General features: G+C 43.3%; 1 protein-coding gene across 2 annotated transcripts in view; it reads right to left on the bottom strand.

The window, feature by feature from the left end:
• RASSF3 (Ras association domain family member 3) overlaps window positions 1-26,286 on the bottom strand; it is a 52,246-nt gene that overhangs the window by 5,891 nt on the left and 20,069 nt on the right. Inside the window, exons 1-2 of one of the 2 annotated variants that reach the window (XM_053405065.1) lie at window positions 17,067-17,398; window positions 1,147-1,254 (exon numbers count right to left, since the gene is read on the bottom strand). In XM_053405065.1, the coding sequence (XP_053261040.1) occupies window positions 1,147-1,254; window positions 17,067-17,177 (219 nt within the window). In that variant the 5' untranslated portion in view covers window positions 17,178-17,398. Of the gene's footprint in view, window positions 1-1,146; window positions 1,255-17,066; window positions 17,399-26,286 lie in introns of those variants that run through there. The other variant, XM_053405064.1, reaches the window with a different exon arrangement.

The following is a 26,286-nucleotide window of genomic DNA, read 5'->3' as shown; positions in this document are numbered from 1 at the left end:
TTCCCCTCTGTCCCCGGAGATTGCAGGGCAGGCAACGGGGAGAAGCAATCTTCTCCCCGCTGCCCCTTGCTTTAAACAGGTCCGGGGACAGAGGGGAAGGTGCGCGGCGCTTCCCCTCTGTCCCCGGACGGTCTCCCCTCTGTCCCCGGACGGTGATTTTCAATGCATTCCTATGGGAAACCGTGCTTCGCAAGACGAAAAACTCGCAAGAAGAAAAAACTTGCGGAACGAATTAATTTCGTCTTGCGAGGCACCACTGTAAAGGGACCCCTGACCATTAGGTCCAGTCGTGGCCGACTCTGGGGTTGCGGCGCTCATCTCGCTTTATTGGCTGAGGGAGCCAGCGTACAGCTTCCGGGTCATGTGGTCAGCATGACTAAGCCATTTCTGGCGAACCAGAGCAGCGCACGGAAATGCCGTTTACCTTCCCGCCGGAGCAGTACCTATTTATCTACTTGCACTTTGACGTGATTTTGAACTGCTAGGTGGGCAGGAGCAGGGACCGAGCAACAGGAGCTCACCCCGTCACGGGGATTCGAACTGCCGACCTTCTGATCGGCAAGTCCTAGGCTCTGTGGTTTAACCCACAGCGCCACCTGCGTCCCTACCTTGATTGTTAGGGCCTGTCAAAATGGCCCTGAGAAGGGATGGGGAGCTCAGGATTTGGCCTGCCAGCCAGATCCCATTCTCTGCCCCTGTTGTAGGGCTTTAGAGGGTTAATTTTCAAAACATTGACCTGTGCCCAGAAACAAACTGGTAATGTGCAGCTCTTGCAGAACAGGTCTCACATGATCCCAAGGGCAAGGACCCACTAGCATCCTTGCTCCTGCATCCTAAATCAACTGGAACTTTTGAAGATCCTGCAAAGGTAGTCCCATGACACTGCTGGATTTAACTAAGGCATATGCTGAATTTGCCTGTTTTCATTTTCCTCTCTTTGACTGCAAACCAGTAAGGTAGCACCATTCTGCTATATAGTGTTTAGGAATATTTTAAGTAGAAATAGAGAATGTCAAAAAATGAAGTAAGTAATATGATAATAAGTATATTTTGTCCAAGTCCGTATACTCAAAGCATATAGTGGTGATTTGATATTGCCGCCATGCACCCCTACCAAAACTTAAAAAACTTTACACAAAGTCTTACCAGTGTCATCTTTAGCTTGTCAGTGACATCTGAATTGTACGTCTGGACTTTTTCCTTGATTGCTTCTTTGGTAAGATACGTGTGAGCTTCTCGCTCTTTCTGAACATCCTAAAGCAAAAGAGATTTGACAGTTTTAAAGATAAAAATATATACTATATGCTACTACTTAATATTTATTGAAAATTTCTAGCTACTGAACTACAAGTTTTAAAAACGAGAGCTGATGTACAAAAGTTTTAATGTAAATGTATGTGTTCCATTTTAGGTCACATATCTACCATGCATTTAAAGCACTATTGTGTCACTGTAAGAGTCATAGAGAATTGTTGGAAGTGGTAGTTTCTGATGGGTGCTGGGATTTGTAGCTCTATGAGATCAGTAGACTACAGTTCCCAAAATTGTCCATGGCTCTTAAAGTGGTATAGTAGCGCTTTGAAGGTCTGGTGTGGATGCGACTTTCACATTCCATACACTACCAATGTATATAGTGGAATCAACCTTTAGCTTTCAATGAATGGCTTAGGAGCAGGCAGCAAGTGGAATCGAATTGATGCCCTTATGCTCACAAAAGGACCATGTAGCAGGCGTTCCGCAGATTCCTTCACTCCCCTGAATTCCCTAGCATCCCTGAAAATCAGCTCATGAAATTTCCTGCAGAGAGAAATCAGCAAAATATGCCTCCCTTGCTAGTTGGTTAAAAGGAAGCATCCAAATGAATCACAAACCCATGGACACCAAATGGATTCCTACCCAGAAAGTGGAATAACAAGTCACTCACATATCTAATCATCATGTTTCCATGTTGTCTGACTCCCTACCAGACTAGAAAATGAATTTATGGGCTTTGGACAAGATGCAGAATTGGTAAAGGGAGACTCTTCTGTCTCATCCAAAGAAATCTGAAATCAATGTACTGCAATATTCACATTGCAGAATACAAAGCACTAGCAAAAGTAGTGCACTTAAGAGAACCACTTTGAAACAAAGCATGCCCAAATGCAATTGTGTTCACTTGTCCACTATTTGCATGCAAAAAAAAATTATTGCTGGGGTATCATATTTCATGATACGTCTCTCCAAAGCCATGCAGAGTTTGAGCATGTAGTGACTGATTTACTTTGAATCATTTAACGTTGGGTGACAGCTGTTAGGCAGAGAGCTAATGTGGTACAGAAGTATGGTAACTGGAAATTGGGGGGCAGGGAGAAGAAGAGACAGAATTCCTAATGCCCAGTTCTAATCCCCGTTTAGCTATAAAGCTCACAGGATGAGCAAACCTGCTCAAACTTGGCGTGAGAGTAAAATGCCCCTAAGTTCCTTGGACACAAACTGAAGACGTTAAAAAAATGATTCTCAAGGAATTGACAGGGGGAAAAACCTTTAACAGACATGCACCCCAACTGAACCATTCTTGAAATGAAGATTAATCCTTAAACGAGGAAGGGTATATTTTCCTCACCCCAATTTGACCATGGCCAACAAATAACCCAAAAGCAATGTGAAGAGCTACTATTTAATGGGGAGAGAAGCTTAGGCCTTACTAGATTTCCATTGGTTAGTTTTAAGCTGGTTGTAAAAAAAAAATAAGTTATTATCCCAAAAACAGCTTTCTCCAAGTGGCATATTGATTTTTACAGTCCAATACAAATATGTTCCTTAAGCGCAGGATATCTTTCAAAGGACATTTGCTCTCAACCCATATGGAAAACTGGTGCTATTAATACACTTCCATTATTTGCACAAACACACCATATATAGCCTGAAATTATTGCAGCTCTCAACTTTAGTGAACTGAAACGTCTATTTAATTGCCTTCACTTGAAAGTCGTCTCGTCAGGCGTATCTAACACAGGATCAAAATACTCAGAAGATACCCAGGAATGGTTACTAGGCCTTTACTCCCCCAAACAGAAAGCTTCCACTTAAGCTGCTGGGTGTGTATCAAGACCCTATCAAAGAATCATAGAATTGTGGAGGATCATCTAGTCCAAACCCCAGCAATGCAGCTGTCCTATAGAGGGATCAAAGCTGCAACCTTGGCATGCTCTAACCAACTGAGCAGGTTGATCTAAAAAGCATTAAAATGTAAAGGGACCCTTGACCATTAGGTCCAGTCGTGACAGACGCTTGGGATTGCGGCGCTCGTCTCGCTTTATTGGCTGAGGGAGCTGGAGTACAGCTTCCGGGTCATGTGGCCAGCATGAGTAAGCATGACTAAGCTGCTTCTGGCGAACCAGAGCAGCGCACGGAAACGTTGTTTACCTTCCCGCCGGAGTGGTATCTATTTATCTACTTGCACTTTGACGTGCTTTCAAACTGCTAGGTTGGCAGGAGCAGGGACCGAGCAATGGGAGCTCACCCCGTCGCGGGGATTCAAACCACCGACCTTCTGATCGGCACGTCCTAGGCTCTGTGGTTTAACCCACAACGCCACCTGTGCCCCCCCAAAAAAGCATTAGGGACATGAAATACTGAGAATACCAAAAGCTCTGCTTATCTAGCAATTGACGAATAAGGGCGTAACATACAGTGGTACCTCAGGTTACATACGCTTCGGGTTACATACGCTTCAGGTTACAGACTCTGCTAACCCAGAAATAGTGCTTCAGGTTAAGAACTTTGCTTCAGGATAAGAACAGAAATCGTGCTCCGGCAGCACGCACGCACACACACACCAGTTATCAAAACCTGTTTATGTGCAAGCTACTTTTGTGACCCTGTGGGAAGGCCAGTCGGCTGCTATTGCTCCTTCTTTTGTGCAAACTAGCTTGCAAGTTTATGCTACTGCAGAAAACCAAACCATAAAAAGAGCCAAAAATATAACACAATTTATTTGTGTGTGCCTGTGTATGTGAGAGAGTATGAATACGAGAGACTTATATGTACTTGCGATACTAAAGTAACTGATCACGTTTATCATGCTCTCGCTCCAAAACCACAAGTTCTGCCATACCCTATATGGTTGTGCTTTAACTGCTGGCACACAACCCAGTTCTAAACAGAGTAGGTTGTTTAAACTTTGAAGCTGCAAGAATAGCATTTAGATTCCTGGCACTTGATTTACAGCAAAAGGCACAGCAGGTTACCCATCCATTTACAATGGAATAAAGGGTTTTGTTTTGATGAAATATACTTTTCATACAGGCCCATGTGACCTTGTGTCATTTTGTAAAAAGAATGAGAAAACTTGGAACTTGGTATGTAAAGAAATAATTTACCAGTTGGTATTTTGCTACTGGGAGAGAGAGAGAGAATGAACCTGGACTAGAACTCTGAAGCTGTTTTCATCACATTTTACTAAGATTCAGGGTAGCAGACATTTTAAGATAGCGGTGTCTGAGAGAGACCTGCCCCCCGCAAACGAAGCAATGAATCCCCCATCCACTAAACCACATTGGCTGAGGTGCAGCACAACACTTGAGACTTTCACAAGGATGTTTACTGACTTAGTACATTCACACCCTGCTTTTTTACCAGAGTCCTCAAAGCAGCTAACATTTATGAAGTACAGAAGATACACCAGGTGCCAAATGCTCGCAAAACAGAATAGCCAACATCTTTCCTTCCCACCACAGGAGGAGAGGGGATCCGCAGCAGGGCCAGATGTTCTTCTATGTTATTCAATGAGACACCCTACTAACACTTCCATAGCACACTAATAGGGCTGGGTGATATATCGATACAGTATATTCCTTGAAGTCCATATCGTGATGACCTTTAAAGCCCTAAACGGCCTCGGTCCAGTATACCTGAAGGAGCGTCTCCACCCCCATCATTCTGCCCGGACGCTGAGGTCCAGCGCCGAGGGCCTTCTGGCGGTTCCCTCATTGCGAGAAGCAAAGCTACAGGGAACGAGGCAGAGGGCCTTCTCGGTAGTGGCGCCCGCCCTGTGGAACGCCCTTCCAGCAGATGTCAAAGCGATAAACAACTACCTGACATTCAGAAGACATCTTAAGGCAGCCCTGTTAAGGGAAGTTTTTAACGTGTGATATTTTACTGTATTTTTGGTTTCTATGGAAGCTGCCCAGAGTGGCTGGGGAGGTCCAGCCAGATGGGCGGGGTATAAATAATAAATTAATTTATTTTTATTATTATTATTATATCGGTTTCATAGTTTTTGACCTGGCCATATATTGCAAATTATGGGTGGGTGTGCATGCGCTATGAAAAAAATCGCAATGCAGGGAAAACCGTGAAGCCAGCCAATGCCTCCGCATAGCTCCACCCTTATTTCAGACATCGTGATATATCGGCATATCAAGATGTTTAAGCTGGAGATATATCGCAACACTGAAAACCAGGTATCGCCCAGCCCTGCACACTCACCTGTTGCTTACAAAACCATACATGGCGCATCTCTAAGCAAGATCATCAACTTCCCCTCTTGTGAGTCCCATGTTTCCTTAGACTACCACCTTGAAAACAACAGTGCTCATCTGAAACAATCCCTGTGATCATGAACAGATCCTGATACAAGCTTTTCTTCTCTGCATACCGTTGTTATGCAACTATGACTATGTCAACGTGCTCTAAATTGTATTCTACAGTGGTACCTCTGGTTACGTACTTAATTCATTCCGGAGGTCCGTTCTTAACCTGAAACTGCTCTTAATCTGAAGCACCACTTTAGCTAATGGGGCCTCCGGTTGCAGCCGCGCGATTTCTGTTCTGATCCTGAAGCAAAGTTCTTAACCAGAGGTACTATTTCTGGGTTAGCAGAGCCTGTAACCTGAAGCGTATGGAACCTGAAGCATATGGAACCAGAGGTACCACTGTACAAGCTAAAACAGAAAATACAGTGGTACCTGTATTACATACGCTTCAGGTTACATATGCTTCAGGTTACAGACTCTGCTAACCCAGAAATAGTACCTCTGGTTAAGAACTTTGCTTCAGGATCAGAACAGAAAACGTGCTCCGGCGGTGCAGCAGCAGCAGGAAGCCCCATTAGCTAAAGTGGTGCTTCAGGTTAAGAACAGTTTCAGGTTAAGAACTGACCTCTGGAACGAATTAAGTATTTAACCTGAGGTACCACTGTATTTTGGAAAATACAAAAGGGGCTGAAAAACACTACCTCTGCTCAAGTCATCGTGCACAGTGAGAACAATGCACCAATCCTGAGCTGAAATCGCTGTGTGTGATTCCTGCCTTATTTACCTGGGATTCTGATTTCCAGTAATCTTCTCCCTGTATCTGCTCTGGTACCAACCATGTGGTGGCTGGGTCACCCCCCACCCAAGGGCTGCATTACTTAGCCCCCACCTTGCTGCCAACCTTGGGGTCCCTCTGCAATGCAGGGAGGATTAGAAATACTTTTAAATAAATTGGGGGGGGGTAAAATATCAGCTTTAAATAGTATTTACATGCACCAGCAGGAATGAAACCTGCATTGCCAAATAAGCAGCAATTGGATGCATTTAACTCACCTTGAACGAAAAAGGATGCTCTTTGAACTGCACTGGAAGAAAAACAAAACCACACATGCGTGTGCACACACATTGCTTTTTGGACACAAGCCACTGGATCAGATTGTAAATAAACAAGTTATTCTACTAGCTCCGGAAAGAGGCCATCAGGAAGCACAGCGAGAGTGGCTTTGTTCTTAAGAGTGCAGGGAATAATGTGCGTTGACTTTGTAATTCAAGGTTCAAACACTTTCTTCCTTTTTGAACAGCAGCTTCCCTGTTTGTAAGCTCAGGAAATCACAGTCACAGGGACATTTGCTGCTCCACCCATCCTTTAAGACAATTTTTAAGATTTCAAGGTAAAAATGCCATAAAGCTCACAATAGCACAACACTATTCTGCCTTGAGTGGAATAATAAAAGAAGTCTTAAAAAAAAAAAACAACCACCCAATAACCATTTATCAAGATTTGATAAAACAAGAATATTCTTTCCACCAATCAAAATAATCAGTTCTCAACAATATATCCAGATATACTGGTTTAAAGAACAGTGGAGTTTTAAATATTAGTTTTTAATTTCTTTCCGTCATTATCTTTGCTTTGTGTCTTCTCACTATTTTTTTTCTAAATCATAGGTGCTACTGCTCTTTTAGAAAGAATTTCAAATTAGATGTCAGCAACTTGGGTAGCAATCCTATGCACAAAAAGCTGGTGCAAAGTTACGCCAGATCCTAACCTGCTGCTCTGCCTAAGCCTGGCCGGGAGAAAATTAGCTTTTAAAATACAGTGGTACCTGGTTACATATCCTTCGGAATACACATGCAACAAACCCGGAAGTATTTTTCCAGGTTTCGCCATGCGCACATGCGCAGAACTGCTCTACTGCACAGTGCACATGCATAGAACTGCTCTACTGCACAGCGCACATGCATAGAACTGCTCTACTGCGCTGTGCACAGAACAGGCACCTCCGGTTGCGAAAACCTCGGGATCCGACTGGAGCTCCAGAACGGATCCCATCTGCAACCAGAGGTACCACTATAGTGTTATATGCCAGGTCATCAGGTCACATGACCTAGGCTTAGCATCCAGCCTAAGTCCCTCCCTCTGGTCCCTCCTTGGGTTCTTACCCTTGTCTCAGCTCAGCTGGCTGAGCCCCAGGTGAGATAGTTATGTTCCATCTGATCTAGCATTCCATTGCATACATTGCCACTAGTGAAAACTTTTGTACTAGGAAGTTCAATCTGATAATTGTGGTTAATTCCAACACAACATTAACATTTTCTCTCTACTGGCCATGGATCTTGACTCTGTACCTTGAAAGTGTTCCATTTTTAGCAAACAATTCCGAGCATGTCAGGAAGTATGTGACCATTCTTAGCTCATCAGCTGAGAATTCCATTCATCCAGCCTTGTGTGCTCACTTCGTATTATTCAACAGCACCTCAAAATCATAATGTGATTTCAAAAATACAATAGTACCTCGGGTTACATATGTTTCAGGTAACATATGCTTCAGGTTACACACTCCGCTAACCTAGAAATAGTGCTTCAGGTTAAGAACTTTGCTTCAGGATAAGAACAGAAATTGGGTTCCGGCGATGTGGCAGCAGGAGGCCCCATTAGCTAAAGTGGTGCTTCAGCTTAAGAACAGTTTCAGGTTAAGAACGGACCTCCGGAACGAATTAAGTACTTAACCCGAGGTACCACTGTATAATCTACTGAGAAATCAGAATAAAAAGTATGCTGTTGGAATTTTAAGGTCTTGGGACAGAAGCACCCAGAAAACATTACACACAACTTTTTTTATACCTCCAAGGACTATTGATTAATTTTCACATTCAGTTTATCCATCTCGGGGGAGGGACCAATGTAGAAGTTCACATTCACTCCTTCAATGGTAACACAAGAAGATTGTTCTATACCAGGCATAGACAAACTCGGCCCTCCAGATGTTTTGGGACTACAACTCCCATCATCCCTGACCACTGGTCCTGTTAGCTAGGAATGATGGGAGTTGTAATCCCAAAACATCTGGAGGGCCGAGTTTGCCTATGCCTGTTTTATACCATTACCAAACACAATGTCATCCTTCTGTCTCATCACCAACACCCCCTAAACTAACCTTCCACAACCAGATATTCTCCAGATGTGTCAGGCTACAATTTCAAGCATCTTGGACCAATGACCATGCCAGTGTTTGAAATTAGTCAAGCGCCAGGTGCATTTTGCACCTGGCTATCAACCACTTGCGACCAAGTAAAGATTCCTGCGTGCCAGGATCGACCCTGACAACTTCCACTCTGCAGTTTTAAACTGAAATCTTAGACACGGTACTACGCCCAGAGCTCAGAAACCGCTAGTGCTAATGAAATTCCCTGTCGCCTAGATTAGAACAATGGGCGTTTTGAACCCTGCACTTGCCTACTGATAATGGAGCAATCCCATTGATAATATTATTTCTGAGCAGTAAAACATCTTCAGTTTTAGTTGTACTATTAGGTTCTAATACACACCAGGGATCACAGCTTTAAAAGAGCATATATACCGGTAGAATCAGAAAAGGGATTGTGTATAGAGAAAATATGCATTTTTAATCAAAACATAGAAAAAGTGCTGCAAGAGCAAATGGAATGTAAACAGTATTCTGCCAAGCTTAAAACAATTACGGTACTGTGGATATCTCAGAGTGGAAATATGTAGAAGCACTAGTGATAGTTATTTTAGCACTTATACCAACAGCAAGCATACAAAGTTATTCTCCTGAAAACTTTCCCAGCAGTCTAGAGTTCATTCTATATTTTAGCAAAAAAATACTTTTTAAAAAACCTTGTTAATAAATCATCATCATCATCATCATCATGTTGATCAACAGCAACTTGACAAAATCCCAGTCCAAATCCTGATGAAAGTCTGTCCCTAAAATTTACTTAGCTTCTTCTACTAAAAAGGTACCACTTTGCTAACTATGACTATTGTAGTCTTTTTTTTAAAAAAGCAACCTTTCAATGCAGCTTTAATCCAATGTGAGTCACTCATTTCTTATTTATAAAACGAACTTGCCTTCTCTATTTAGCTTCAAGTAAGAGTATTTTTCATAATCCTTAATTACAAATAATGGCAAGTGCCATCCTATTTTTAGATCCTGTTCTTCCAATACACGAATTAGAAACATTACTTTGAAAAATGAAACAGGAGTTTGAAGCAGAAATTTCCACAGAGCAATAGTTGACTCTTTTTATTTTATCTTAATATGGTTTGCTTTATCCACCCCGAAATGATACTGCAGTGTCTTTCTGTAGACAAAAATTGTGAACTGCAGAACTCAGGGTACACCCACCCACCCTTTTAGGAACAGAATCACCCCCTGCACTACAAGCATAACCATTTAAAACTGACTGATAACATACAGCAGCTCTAAAATGTATTATTTGTATAATTCCACTTAAAAAAAGGAAATTATTACTAGTACTCCCACAGGCCACGTCAAGATCCACAACTGTCACACAACTAGTTCTGCATGTATACAGTGTGTGGGAGCTTTTGTTTCTCAATACAAAAAGAACCCCAGGCAGCGTTGCAAACTCAGACATTCTCAACAGCAGTTTTGTGATATGCTGCAGCGATCTGCCATTCCAAGTCAACAACTGCACGTGGAACACAAACCTTAAATTAGTTCTTCAGATGCCTGAATTCCAAAATCTCTGATTAGCAGCTTTTTAAAGACACCGGCATTGCATTTTAATTGTCTGAACAAATCAAGGTGTTAAGAACATAAGATCTCTGCTGGATCTTATAGGCCAAAGGCCTATTCTAGTCCAGGAACCTGTTCTCACCATGGCCAACCAGATGCCCACAAACAGAACACATGATTCCAAGCAACTTGGTATTTAGAGGCATGCTGCCTTGCCAGTGCCTGGTATAACTACCTATTCATATGCAATGCAATGAGCTCCACTGGGATACCAAAACTTTCATGATCTTTTCTGAAACCCGGATTCAAATGGAGCTAAGAAAGATGAAAAAGCATGCAGTGCAATCAATTGTCATAGTGAAAAATCAACAACAGAAATGAGGTATTCAAGCTAAGATATGGTTACGTAACAGCAGGGGGATGCTCCGGGGCCAAATTTGGGACCTTGAAGAGAAATTATCAGTTAAAAACCCCATAGGGGAAGAGAGTCCAACCTCTTGTTTTCCCACAGCCTAAGAGAATAGCAGCTGCTGTCATCTGAGAGAGCAGTCTGTTAAAACTGGTATCTTAGCAGAGCCAAGATCAGGGGTCGGCAAGGTTCACCTTGCCTGGGCCAGCTCACTCCAGCAGAGATCCCTCCTTGGGCTGGAGCGCGCATGACTGCGATTTCTGGCGTCTGCACAGACACTTTTTTTGCATCTGAGCATGCGCAGACACGATTTCTGGCACCGCGGAAGCAAGTCCCCGTGCCGCGCTATGCTGGTTTAGCGCAGCGACTCACCGAGTGGGCAGGTCAGTTCGGGGGCGGCTCGGGGGCCGGTTAAACAACCCCCGTGGGCCACTTGTAGCCCATGGGCCTTAGATTGTCTACCCCTGGCCAAGATGCTGTGCTTAAATATTTAGCTTTTGCACTGCAACTGTGCTGGGCCCGGGAATTAACCCGAGCAACGTGGTCCACGTCCAGTCCCAAATCCAAGGATTCCACGAGGAGTCAGTCTAACAGGGCCAAGGCAGGAACCAGGCTAGGTCAGGCACAGGGTGACAGGCAGGTTCCAGCAAGCAGCAATGTTGCTCCCGCAACCTGGGGCTGGGTCCAGCAGCCTTTTATCTCTCTGACAGGGTAACGGCCGGTCCTGATCCCCTGGTGACTCACCTCCCTGTCTCACCGGAAGGCGGGCACTCCTCCTGCAAGAACTCAGGTCTCTCCTCTCAGACCTGAGTCTCGCTCTGCAGCTCGGGAGATGTCGGTTGGTTACTCGACCCAGAGGCCGCCTCAGCCTCTCCTGACCCAACTGGTAGTGAAGCAGCTGCACGTGATTGACCAGTAGAGGGAAACGAGGTAATCCCCGCATCTGGAGCCAGGGCAGGCTCAGGCCCCTGACTCGGCCCAGCTGGTGCTTGTTGCAGGCGAACCTGTGCAGACTGGGGCTCTTCAGAATCAGGCCCCAGACTCGGTTCAGATGCCGCCTGAGGCAGAGGATCCGATGTGGACTGAGACTCCTCCCGTTCCGAGTCCAAAGCCATCAAAGCAACCAACTCCCCAAAGGGCTACACACAATGCAATACCGCACTAAATGTCCATACCAGGAAATCTGACACAATTCTTGGACGAAGATACAATTTCAATTAGTAAAAACACCCATAACTTGGACAAGCACACTGGGTTACTTCAACTGTGGGATACCATATTATTAAATGTGAATCCACACAGTATATAAGGATAGCATGTTGAGATGCTGAAAGCATAAAGCCCAAACGCATGTGAAATGGGAGCAGAGCCATTATGACAGCATTCCTACACTGAAGGGACAGATAGCGCCTCTTTTTTTTTGTCAAATCTGAAAAATATACCAGTCTCAAACTGCCTTAAATTGAGAATTATCTTTGTTTTAACCTCAGAAGACCAAGAGAAGGAAAGAGGGAGATGCCTCAGGAAATAAAACAGAAGGAAACATGCCAACCATAAGCAGTGCCAACTCTGCAAGTACAACTAAAGTGCTAGCAGATGGGTGGAGAGACTTATATTTGCTGCTTCCTTTGACCTCATTGCCCATGTGCCCCTCCCCTTCTCCAAAGGGAAAATGCAGGCACGCAAACTGCAGGAGCGAGGCATGCTTGCTTATTTACTAAGAACATATGAGCCCCTACAACTCCCTGCCTTCTGTGCACCTTAAGCAATACAAAAACAATTCACTGTATGTACTCCAAACAAGGCGAATATTTTTTTCATGAAACTAACAATCCACAACTTAAGTTTGCTGCTGCTGCTGCTGGCCTGGGTAGGCGAGGAGCTAAGAGCCTATTTTGACTCAAAGGTCTTTTCACTTGGCAACATGCTCAGAATGATTCAATGTGCGCTGCTGCCACTGTTCACCCTAGATGCCCCCTGCCAATCCCCCTTCAACAGATTTTGCACTGGTGTGTTGAACATGACCTATTATGTGAATGGCTCACTAGGTATGGATCAAGTAGCCATACACCTGATCGGGTGAGAACAAACCAAGTCTTTAATTATAAACGCTAGTTACCAAACAAATGCAAAGGTGTGTGCTTTTGTAAGAAGCTTTCAAATCTAATGAGGGCATAGATGACAGACTTTGGGTTGCTTCACAAATACGCAAGTGCCAATCCAGAGTTCAGCACTGGATCAATCAGACTTCTACACTTTACACATTTCTGCTTTCTTTCTTCCCTTGCACACACAAAAAAATAAAATCCCATGGAAAGCCCTTTGCCATTACACCCAAACCCACAAGTTGTGGTTTCCACAATCCCCTCCAAGCTGAAATCAAACTGTGGTTTCGAGGGGATGCACAATTCACAGCTTGTTGATTTGTATGCGAGACGACCTATGATTTCTATGAAAGCAAAAGTAGCTAACTGAAACTGAGCCTATAACAGGAAGGAGAGGCAATATATAAGCAATTCCAACCATAGTCTTGACCCTTACCAGGAAACTCATCAGCTTTCTAAATGAGGAAATCAATAGAAAAAACTTTAATGTCGACAAAAAACTCCACTCCAGATTTTCAGGAACTGAACCTCAAATGCAAGGTAACAGGTTTCTCAGTACCCTGCAGCATTATTTCAGAAATGCAGCAACCCTCAAATATTTGTTCTAGAATCAGTGTTAGGAAATAGTGTGGTTTAGAGGTTAAAATGTTGGGTTAGGACCTGGAAAGCCAGGTTTCAAAACCCCACCCAGCCATGAAGCAACTGGGTGAACTTGGTGACCAGTTACTGTCACTTAGGCCTAACCTAATAATAATAATAATAATAATAATAATAATAATAATAATAATAATAATAATTTATTATTTATACCCTGCCCATCTGGCTGGGTTTCCCCAGCCACTCTGGGTGGCCCCCAACTGAATATTAAAAACACAATACAGCATTAAACATTTAAAAACTTCCCAAAACAAAAAAGAGGGGTTATAAAAGTAATGAGGAAGCAGACGGTTCCACTGGTCTCAACATATTTAAGGAGAAGTATTATGCTCATAAGAGATGTGGGTGGCTCTGTGGTCTAAACCACAGAGCCTAGGACTTGCCGATCAGAAGGTAGGCGGTTCGAATCCCCGCAACGGGGTGAGCTCCCGTTGCTCAGTCCCAGCTCCTGCCAACCTAGCAGTTTGAAAAGCACGTCAAAGTGCAAGTAGATAAATAGGTACCACTCAGCGGGAAGATAAACAGCGTTTCCGTGCACTGCTCTGGTCCGCCAGAAGCAGCTTAGTCATGCTGGCCACAAGCTGTACACCGGCTCCCTCAGCCAATAAAGCAAGACGAGCACTGCAACCCCAGAGTGGTCCGCGACTGGACCCAACGGTCAGGGGTCCCTTTACCTTTATTATGCTCATGAATTCTAAGTTAATCAGTTTATTAGACCCCAGTTCCTGACCACATGAACAATCTGTGCCAAATACTAACTGTAGGGCTTAATAGATATTTATAAAGCAGTTTTGCAAGAGCTCAGAGCACTTCCAATATGGTACCACACTAAAGATAGGACACTAATCTCCTTATCACTCAGGTCAGGCACCAAAGAAAGTATAGAATATCAGCATAGCTCACTCTGAAAAGCTCACTCTGTCATTTTGGTGGCCTAGGTCTTTTAGATTCTAAATGCTACATATGGGTTTAATCTGTTTTATAGTACAGTATTTTCTGTTCCTAGTATTTCACATTGTTTTATGTGGTCTTCATGTTTATTCTTGTTATTGTTTTTACTTTTTCTGCCACATTAGACACTCAAGAGAGGCTTCTAACCTGAGAAGTATAATATACAGAAACCAAAATCCTCAGCTTTGAAGATTTTATAACGAACCACACAATACTAAAGGCCACTGTACTTTCTCTGCATGACTAGTGGAGTATCAACATGTTTTAGTCAAAGTGGGAGTTCCAGCCATTGACACAGAACTCTCTCCCACAGGTGCATCAAATGCCAAGTTTAGAAGAATAGGAAAAGATCAGCTTAGTGCACAATTCTTTAAAAGAGAAATAATCTTTGGTAAAATCCACTTTGTCCCTCTCATATTTCTATTTGTTTCACCAGAATTCTGTGTTGCTAGTTCACAAAGCTTCCAAACCCATAAACTCCTTGTTCTTCCGCTGTGTCTCTGCCCCTGATCTTTCTTTCCTCCAACTTGGGCACCCTCAACAACACTTGTTGTCCTCTTCGGTGATTCTACCCATTGTAGCCCAAAGTTTGTCTTATGCCTGGAGCTCCCTCCAAGCAAATCTGCTTGGTGTTACTTTTCTCTTCCAAATCACAGCTCACAGCCTGCTCTCGTCTTCAAAACCTTAGCCTTAATTCTTTAGTCCTCATCCCCAGCAGAAATGAACCCCATAATTGCAATTGCTAGCATTCATCCTCAGCTATTCTTCCTCTTTGCTTTTTCTACACTGCATTGCTTTGTTACCCTTGCTTCTTCCTATCAACCTCCTAACTTTCTTTCCGTCCTCTAGGGTAAATTCAGAATGTGAGCTACTTCGGAGGATGGACCACTCTTGCTTATGTTACTCTATAGAACACTATGTACACTCAGGACACATACAACTTAAATGCAGTGTGTTGCTCATACTCCTTATCTGCCTATTCCTGCCCACTTTTTAATCACTGACTGTGTTTCTGAATCAGTGCCAAGGAGTGAAGGCTGAACACTGCCCTGTTGACATCATTAAGGACTGCTGCAACATGTTGCCTGCAGCCATCTCCTAGCAACTATTAAGAGTCTCTAAATATTGAAAACCACTTGGGAATAGCCAAAGCCAATCTACATACTGACATGACAAGGTTATCCTTACCTTAGGATGTATACAGTCCAGGAATTAATACTAGCTGAATTCTTAACCGCTGCTGTCACCCTGATCCTCTCTGAAACTGCTGTTTCAAAACTTTAACACAAAGTTTGGAAGAACCTTATTCCATTATCATTCCACTATGCAAAAGCTCTGGCACCCTGAGAGTCAGATGGCAACCCTGCAATTCTAACAAGATCACAGCCAACTCAGCTTAGTTTAACAGCTTTAAGAAATTAATAGCAAAATATTAGATGTCTATTAACAGACTATCAAAGCATCTAGAATACCACATCACCACCACTGCATTTTAAATCATGACATGCATTCCTGAAATTATTTTACGAAGGAGAAAAAAATAACCTGCACATGATGACCCTAAAAAGAACCCTGGAGTTTATGATGTCCAACTTTAAATGCAACACTGCTGTATAAGAAGCACTTGCTCATGCAGGTGATCCACACAACTGACATGTGTTTTTAAAAATGTACTATTTTTCGAACACGTTTAGAATAGTGTGCTAGCATAATATTTGTAAAACACTCCATGCATGGGGTTTGGGGTAAAAGTATTTTTAATGCTTTGGTTAGTTGAAGGCCTTTTACATGTAAATTTCCATTTAAATACAACTACCTGCGTCAGGTGCATATGCTGTTACAGAAATAAAGTGCAGCAATTAAAAAAACTATTTGTACAGTACTTTCTAACTATTAAAAATCCCTGGATATTGAAAATCACTTAGGAGCAGACACAGACAACCTACACATCATTATGAAGGGAAGATTATATCCCAATTAAGGCTTCGTTAGTGTGTTAAAAACAATTCTAATGATTATGATTGCTGGGGTGGGGCTGAGAAGACGAGGCAAAAAATCCGTTACCTCCCAAGGAACTATAGTTTTTTTCTATTTATGCGCTTTCCCAGAAATCCTACAACGAGAGTGGCGGCTGCAAGACCATGCGGTTTCAGAAATAACGCATGAGCAATCAGACTTCTCTTTTCCCCAGTCGCATCATGGGAGATCTTTTTTTTTTTTTCTGCCGGGAGAAGTTCTGGCTCATGAGGAAGTTGATCTACTGAAAAAGCACGCTTTTCATCATCAAAGGTCGCAGCAACGCTACTCGAGCTAGCCCAACGGCTGGAATCCACACGTGCATTTTCACCGAAAGCCTGGCGCGAGGGTGCGGAGAGAAACCTTGGGGATCCAGCCCCCCATCCCCCCCCACCCCAATGCTTCTGCTGCCTGGACTCTGCGATCATCCGGAAGCGGCACCCGGCACCCTCCAGATCCCGCTGGAACTTGGGGAAGGAACCGGGAAAGCGCCACGAGGGGCTCCCCAGAAACTTATGACTTGGTTTGGCGTGGGGTGCGGGGACAGACAGAGCGAGCCTGGGAAGAGCACGTGGGGCTGCCGCGGAAGGCGCGGCCTGCTGCGGGTCAGGCCAGGGCAAAGGTGCTCTTGCTCGGGACGGGGAGAATTCCCGCCCGGCGAAAGGAGGGGGGGCTCGCTTACTTGCAGACTCGGCTTGGCTTTGGCGGGGCAGCTCCTGAAGAAGGAGGTGCGGGCGGTGAAGAAGAACTCCTCCGACTCGGACTCTTCCCAGCTGCTGTAGCCGCTGCTCATGCTGCTAGTTCCCGTGGCGCGCCCTCCGTGCAGCAGCAGCAGCAGGGGGGGCCGGGCGTCCCTGCCGCCGCATGGAGACCCGCCCGGCCGGAGCTCGGCGGCGGACAAGTCCCGTGGTCGCTGCGCGCCGCAGCCTCGCCGGCGGCGCACTGAGGCCGGCTCTCCTCTCGGACGCGCTTCCGCGGAGGCAGCGCCGCCTCCCGCCCAGCCAGCCAGCCAGCTAGCCGGGCCTTCCTCCCTCCTCCTCCCTTCCCCCGAGTGGCCGCGACTGGGCAGCTTCCCTGAGCCGCCACCTGCCTTGAAGCTGGGCGGGAGCTTCTGGCTCGCCTCCCTTTCCCCTCAGGAACTTGGCTGGCTCGCGCGCGGGGACTGCCCCCTCTCGCCTTGCAACAGGTGAGCCGGGAAAGGCGAGGCCGCGCTTCTTCCTGCGGAGATAAGTTAGTGCTCCTCCCCAAGCGCCGTTTGGCTCCTGGGCACCTCGCCGCCAAAGTTTCGGCCCAGGCCGGCTGGAATGAGCTAATATCCGTCGGAGATAGCGAGTGTTGATAGGCGCGCATTCTTGCAAAAGCGCTTCAAGGGTTGGCAAATGGCCCTCATTGTCAAGGGCACCTCCTTAGTTCCAGAAGAGCTCATCTCTTTTAAGAAACAAAATAAAAAAAATTCTTCCAGTTGCTCCTTAGAGACCAACTAAGTTTGTTATTAGTATGAGCTTTCGTGTGCGTGCACACTTCAGATACTCTTTTTAAGAGAACACGACGGGTGTCACTTAAATCTGGTCCGACTCGCACCTCTGGTTTTCTGAATGGCACCAAGCCTTGACAAGTATCAAAAGCACACAGAAGAATACTGGTGTCAGAGCCTCAAAGGACCACACAGGTGTCAGCAAAGCGGATGACACCTTTGCATTTTAAAAGGTGATATATCATGGAGCTGAAGCAATCAAGACTGCAATCCCAGGCTCATTTTGGAGTAAGCCCCATGCAGACTTCCAAGTAAACATGCAAAAAACAAACAAACCAGACTGCACACTAGGTGAGATTTTAGTACAGTGGTACCTCTGGATGCGAACGGGATCTGTTCCAGAGCCCCGTTTGCATCCAGAAGCAAACGCAACCCACGTCCATGCGCGGGTCGCAATTCGCCGCTTCTGCGCATGCGCGTGACGTCATTTTGATCGTCTGCGCATGCGCAAGTGGCAAAACCCGGAAGTAATGCGCTCCGTTACTTCCTGGTCGCTGCAGCTCGCAACCTGAAAATACTTATCCCGAAGCTACTTCAACCCGAGGTACACAAACTGGGAGCAGATGGTGAAAGGCAGGTTAGAAATCCCAAAAAATCATTTAGAAGTACCCATATCCTAATGTAAAAGACACTATACTCAACAAAACTAAACAGTGGGGAAGAACAGGTTCAGTCCGTGTGTGTGTGTGTGTGTGTGTGCAAGCAGTTTTTAAAACCAGGTTATCCCACAAGACTGACAATTAGTAAAGTTGTGGACATGGGAGTGTCTTACGGGGTGGTGGGAAGCAAATCTCTCTTCAGGTAAAAGACAATACTTCTGTAGATATTTGTTGTCAAGTGGCCGAATCATAATTCTGAACTGTTAGAAGATTTCCACAGAATACCCTGATCCTAAAGCATGGTTATGCTGAAGTGAATCTGATTCTTTACTGGGTCTTTTAGTCTAGGTTTCCTGCAGCCTTAGATGAGGAGTTTGCCACCTGTACATTCCCTGGCACATTTTGAACATGGTTAAAAACACAGTGCTGAAATAATACAGCAAAGTAATATAATCTGAGTCTTTAAAAAAAGACAGCGCAAACATGGTAGGCATTTAAAAAATGTTCAATTATTAATTCCACAAAGCCAAAGCAAGTATGAATATGTTCTAAAGTTGAGTTGCAAATAAAGTTCCATAACTCTGAATATCTAATTGCATGTTGTCAGGATGAAAAGGAAGGAGAAAGAACAAAAACAGTTGTTACATGAACACTGTACTGTCTGGTTTGTAACAACTAATAACATGCTAAGATGCCTGAAGTTATATTGCTTTAGTGTCTATTTGAATTTTTTTTAAGCTACTGGCAAAACACTTAACTGCATCAACAAAGGAATGAGCATATACAAATCAATGCTTTGTGTTAGCTTTCTGCCAAATTTCACAGTAAAGCAGAGAATATCATCCTCTGTGTCCTCATAGTACAAGTTACGCGTAAGTACTTTTCAGGTGGACAGCATAGCACTTTTTTCTATCCACCACTGAGTTCCAAAGCATGCTCTTTATAAATTATGGGCCAGGCATGCAAATGAAGGTTGGCCTGCTGGCTGTAAAATTTTAATTGGACTTTGAATTATAGTGTGTGAGACAGACAACATGCTTCACAGGGGCCTTATGCTTTGCTTATGGGCAACAACCATAACAGAATTGCTGCTTGTTATTCCTTGAGCCTCTTGCTCTATAAGACAATGGCAAAATCACATTACAAAAGAAGAAAAGTAGCTTTCTTTCATCTAAAATTGATGGGTCCTTTAGTAAACTATCAGGAATGTAAATAGCCCTTCATTTGTGCTATGAATTCCTTTTGTGAGGAGAGGCTCCTTTTTGTAAGGAGGTTTTTAGGAAATGCAAGTCATTTTATTTCAGGCCCAGGTTAATTTTCCACAACTGCAACTCAGACATACAGTAAAGCAGCATTTGAACCAACGGCTACTGCAAAGTTATTTGAAAGGGTGACATGGATTGAATTTTCGACTTCCTCTTGCCTATTTATTTCCAAAGCCTCAGGTTAAATCTGGGAACTTCCCTTTTTCCCTGTGCACTTACTGAATCATTCCTACCAATTTCTTTGATGCAACTTTTTAAATTTTGTCTAAGGTAGTAATCTTAACCCGCCCCGCACCCCAATGTTGTTGGCTGGGGAGAGGTAAGATGTAGCGCTGTCTCTCTGCCAATGACGAGAAGCAGACACCCAAGCTACTCCCTTGCGGGTGGGAAACATCACTGGTGGGTCTCTATTGTTTCAGTGGCTTGAGGGTTTGGACCTGTAGGATCCAAAACATGGCTCCTCAGACCCCTCAGCTATGCCAAATATGGCTAAAAACTGCCTCTCCGCTTTCCTTTCTGATCAAACTTCATATGTGTCGTGGTGACTCAGATGCTCCTGTCTTTCCTTGTCCCAGTTAGGATTGTTCTGCCCATCCACTTATAAGTGGACCTGATCAGAACCTTTAGAATCACATTTCATCTTTAGAATAAAGATTCCTGTATGTTTTTACAGATAGCCAATCAAAAGCCAGTTTTTTAATGCAAAAAATTAATGAAATGTTGTATCAGAAGACAAATAACATGGCAAAAATGGGAATTTAAAACACACCCTTAGTCATCTAGCAGTGCTCTGTATTTAGTCCCGGTGAATCACTTTGAACTGTAAATGTTTCAAGAAGTTTTAGTTAATACTGTGAATGTTTGAAGGAAGGAAGCAGAAGGATAATTATCCGTCTAGGAAAAATGACTAACCATAGCATCTGGTGTTTTAAGATACAAATCAGCTGGCTTGGCAAGAGTGCAAAATGAGCCAGTGCCTTCCAGAGGTATATGGATTATGTGTGACAATTCTAACTGATAACTAAGCAATTATAACAATTTAAATTTGTATTTACTATCACCAGCAAGTCAGCATGTAAGCACATGATTTTCTACATCTACTTCTAACATCTCCAGGAACCACATGAAACTGAATACCTTTCTCTTCCTCTCTCTCTTAAACATATACTGTTTAGCATGGACATCACAGGCTTTAACTTGCAGTAAAATATAAGTTTATTCAAGATAGAATAAACCTTGATGTCGGCAGGTTTCAAAGACCTTGAAGGGTAGCAGAATATATGTAACAGGATCTATAACTTAATTGTCAGGTTGAAGAGTTGCAAAGATGGTGAACAGGGTTGACTTTGAAGTGTTCACTTTCAAACTAAATAGCTATTGTTTAGGTAAATAAATGGGAAACAATTTTGAGAGAAGGGCAGCAAAGTGGATTCAATCTGACAAAAGCAAACTTGTTTAATTTTTCATACAAAGAGCACTAAGGCACCCTAGAGGTGCAAAAGTTATGAATTTTGGAATAAACTCCTTGGAAGAACTGTGGAAGCAATAACTTCTTTAGGAATACCAGGGATCTCCTCTCACCTGAGAAGTCAAGACTAATCACTGAAATTTCCAGAAAGGATTGCGGAACTGCAGTGAATGGAGAAATGGGCGGTTTCCTCCCATCCACACTGTGCATGAGGCTATCCTTGAAGAAGACCTAGAACCCTCAACTGCCCCAAAATATGGCAGCCAGAATACTGGCTGGGTTTCCATTTAGAACTCACAGAACCCAAATTTTAAAACAGCAGCATTAATTGTCAATTCACTCCAGGCCCAATTCAAGATGCTCAGATTAGGAGGTGTGGGGGGGGGCTGGTTTGATATATTTTGGATCCTCTGTAAGCCTCTGGTTTTATATCTGTAAGCTGGGAGTGTGTGATAGAAGGGACGGCTAAAGTGGTCAAACCAGTCTGTTAAGTTAATGGTCCAAGCCAAGCCTGTTAAGCATCTTTTTTACATGTGTAAAGGTGAAATAAAGGTGTGTTGTCATAAAAGCAACTACCTAGCAATTCTTCCAGGAGGAGGCAGAAGATCTCCCCCCCCGCAACCTGGCTGGAGGCCAGCCATCCTAGAAACAGGGAAACAATAGGCCAAACCTATGCTTTTGAGGATTCTCCTAAAGAACCTAACAGAAAAGCAAAATCTGTTGGAGTGTTAATGCTGTAAGAAGTCTTTGTATATACGTGTAATTAAGACAATATTTCAAAAAGACACCACAGTGCCCAGAGACCTTCACCCCAGAGAAACCAAACCTGAGGTGGGCGTTGGACCAGCTGAAGTCTTTCGCCACTCAGAGAATGGAGTGTGTGTAGCAGTGGGTGGAATTCAACATTGTACTACAGTGGAACCTTGGTTCTTGAATGCAATCCGTTCCAGAAGTCCGTTCAAATTCTGAAACTTTCAAAAACCAAGGCGCAGCTTCCAATTGGCTGCAGCAGCTTCCTGCACTCAAGTGGAAGCCACGTCGGATGTTTGGCTTCCGAAAAATGTTCAAAAACCAGAACACTTCCGGGTTTTCGGCGTTCAGGAGGCAATTTGTTGGTCAACTAAGCCGTTCGAGAACCAAGATTCCACTGTATTATAAGCATGTTGTCTGCACAAGCATATCAGCTTCCCAGCTTCAATGACCCCCTTCCAGTCCTCCTATGCCTCCTGAACTGTTTTTGGGGTTCTCCTTAATCTCCCAGAGTTAATTTCATGAGTCACGGGGAAGCGCAGTGGGAGGAAAGGTAGAAAAGTCCTGATGCAGTTCGTTAGGTGAACCCTGCCCAGCACTTTTAAACTGTTGTGAGCTATCCTGGGACCTCAAAGTATACGGCAGGTAAGAATTATTATTATTATTATTATCATTATCATTATCATTGGCAACCTTAGCACCCAAGAAGATGATGCTTGCCCTCATCAAAGGATACAGTGATATCCTCTTTCCTGCACTACTGGGAAGCCTTGAGTGACACATTCTTTCTAAGCTTCAAGACTTCCTCTTGTTCCCAGTCAGTTCCCAGGCCTTGTGCTTCTCTCACTCAAATTGGATTTTGGCACTCCTAGGTAACAGTTTCCGATTACTGTGTTGATCTTGTTTACTGCAACTCCTTTTTCCTGTCTTGCAGGCAGAGATCTCTGGCAGCTTACAGCAAATCAACCTAGGTTATGCTTTACTTGGCCTCTCCCTGTTTTCTGGTTCCCATGGTTACTGGAGCCATATTCCCAGTGTCCAGAGCTTACTGGGTATGCTCATTAGTGTTTGAAACCATTTGCTGGCATCACAATGCTGGCAAGTCTGAGTTTTAGATTCCCTGCCTCCCTGAACGAGGTTTTCTTATGGAAGTCTTTTAATTGTTTTGTTGCACTGTTTTGGTTTTATTTGTAAGCTTGATTACAATGTATTCACTGCATATTTTAAATTCCTGTAAGCCACTCTGAGTACTTTCTGGCAGAAGATTTGGGTAAGACAAACACGTTTTTAAAATATATCAATAGTAAACGTCTGGCTGCAGACCTCTGTATTAAGTCCTAAATCATTTTCCATTACCCAAAGGAAGTATTTATTCCAATAACCGTATCAGTTAGTGGAAGATTGCAAAGAAAACAAAGCTGTTTACTTTTTTTAGAATGCTGATTACTCAACCTTTGCATCCTTTTAGTCTCATATTTAAGGATTAAACTGCATTTCCTTGTGATTACTTATCAGTAGATAGTCATTTTGACTCCTCAATGGGAGTCAAAAAGCTACAAAGCTGGTAGAAGGATTTCCAAGACACAAGCAATTTTGTGACACTTGACAACACCCTCAGGCTCCTGTGTCAAATCCTGACACCCACTTGCTCTAAAATCCCTGATCCTAATTATTTGGATCATCCTCCATCCAACACAATGTACTTAAGCATGCCTATCTCTGTGTTCAATTCTCCCACCTGCGACATTCACATTATTTGTAACATGGATCAGCAATATTATTTTTTAAAAATATTTGTGATAGCCCTGGAAAATCTAGTGTATCTCTGACAAGGTTGTAACCAAAGTTTTCAGTTTTACATATAATAGATAAGGTTGCAATGATGTTTAAATGGAACTTCACATTACCGCATCTAACCATCAAACTGATATAAAAACAATGTTTCTGTTTTTGAAATTGCAGTAATCTCTGCTTAATCCCTTCCTGAATCAGTAGATATCAGTAAATGCATATCTAGTATTACACGTTAGCAATGGAGTTTGAATTCAGCAGTAGTGTGCTGAACAAGGACATCCGAGTCATAAAAACGCATGAAAACAAACAGAAACAGGTTTGACAACTTCTCTCTATTAAACGGAGTCTACTTCCTTGTGTAAGATCTGTGAGGAGACAAACACCTTTGAAATAACATCTCCCCTGCCATTTATTTTGACTTTTATACCAGCCATTCTATGATAAATCATACCCAAGGTGGCTTAGAAATATATGTCACAACAAATTAAAACCATCCTAAATATAAAACAATAGTAATATAAAAGAGCATGAGAAAAGCATATTAGCAAATCACAACCTTGAAAGTATAAACATAGACACTGAATAAAAATGCTTGATAAAATACAGAATGAAGAGATGATGAACACTCCCTCAAAACTGAATGCAAATTTCAAAGAGATTCATATGCCAGAGGATGATGCTTCCTCAGAAACCGTGGCCCAGGCTTTGAAGGCCTAAGCCAAGAAACCTGAATTGAGCCTTGAAAGAAATTGGCAGTTGGAACAAAATCGACTTACTCTAGGCTTGTTGTAATGGTCTTACTTCTTACACTTGGAGTTAGAAAGTAGCCACTATATAGGCTGTGTATTGATATGCAATCTTCCTTTCCTTGCGTATTTATGTTTAACTCTTCCCTTCACGGGTGGCGCTGTGGGTTAAACCACTGAGCCTAGGACTTGCTGATTAGAAGGTTGGCGGTTCGAATCCCCACGACAGGGTGGGCTCCCGTTGCTCGGTCCCTGCTCCTGCCAACCTAGCAGTTCGAAAGCACGTCAAAGTGCAAGTAGATAAATAGGTACCGCTCCGGCGGGAAGGTAAACGGCGTTTCCGTGCACTGCTCTGGTTTGCCAGAAGCGGCTTAGTCATGCTGGCCACATGACCCAGAAGCTGTATGCTGGCTCCCTCGGCCAATAAAGCGAGATGAGTGCCGCAACCCCAGAGTCGGTCACGACTGGACCTAATGGTCAAGGGTCCCCTTTACCTTTACCTTCCCTTCACACTGCCAGATTAGGAAAGTAGTTTAGAGCAATGAATCTGAATAAATTAATCATATGGTTCAAGATGTTTCATACTGTGAGAGTTCCTGTGAAATGCAAACATTTACGTAGCGAGATGGATGTAAAAATACATAATTATGTAACGTTGTTTTTTTGTTGCATGATACAAAGTATCTCTAGGAGGTTTGCTTACACAGTTAAAAACAGCCCTCAAGTTTCACAATAATTAATTTTGTTTGTAAAAAGATCATGGCTCTAACTTAGAAATATACTTATATGATGGTTAAAGGAAACCTGCTCACTGACTCAAGGTACACTCATAGATGGCTTAGCTCCTAGTCATAGCAGCTGGCTACCTCAGATAAGCAATGCCCTTCCTCTGTCAGGAGAATATATCCTAGCAACTGCTGACTCGACCCTGTCTGTTGGTTTGTCCTTGCCTAGAGATAATTCTTTCAATCCTCTACAAACTGGGACCACTTTTGACCTGAGAGACAATCATCAAGTCTTCCCATAGCCTCCGACATCTGTTAGATGAAAATAGATAGCCTAATTTTATATTCAGCAATCTCTTTGCGTTAAGACAGATAGCAACAGGCCTGAAAAAAGTTTTCCTCTGTGATTGGCACACATAGAAAAGAATGCATGCAGCCAGAACCTCCCTCCTATAAAATACTGGTCTGTTCTGCTGGAACCAATCTGACTTAAACATGTCACACATATTTATGTTTAGCTACATACCCTCCAACAATCCTCAGATGAAAATAGGGACATTCTATTCTACATTAGTATCACTGCTGCCTCCCCCCTCTTTAAAAAATAATTTTTATTAAAGATTTTCTTGGTTTACAAAAGTATGTGCATTGTCTCTTTTTTCAGGTTGTAAAGTCTTTTCTACAGATCAGTTACAATTCCTATGAGACATTAGTGCTGAGCACAATATAAGGATAGGGAAGAAAAGGGAGAGGTGCTGCCCCCCTTTTTAAATATATGGGATTCCTGATGCCCAAGAATACCTAGTGCTTTGCTCTTACTCATTGGGCCATGGTGAGGAGCTTTTGCATAAAATGGCAGGTAATACATATTTTAATAAATAATAAATTCAATAAAAATAGGCATGTTCGAATGTAAAATCTTTTACATCTTACAAAAGAGCTTGTGTTGGCAGAGCACCTTGAGAATGTGCCAAGAGTTTTTCCTCAATTGTTAGTTCTATTCCATGGCAGGAAGAATGGG

The sequence above is a fragment of the Podarcis raffonei genome, chromosome 10 (assembly GCF_027172205.1).
Source record: "Podarcis raffonei isolate rPodRaf1 chromosome 10, rPodRaf1.pri, whole genome shotgun sequence".
In the NCBI taxonomy this organism is placed as follows: Eukaryota; Metazoa; Chordata; class Lepidosauria; order Squamata; family Lacertidae; genus Podarcis; species Podarcis raffonei.
The sequence above is the reverse complement of the archived record's forward strand: the minus strand, read 5'-3'. Positions and strand labels throughout refer to the sequence as shown.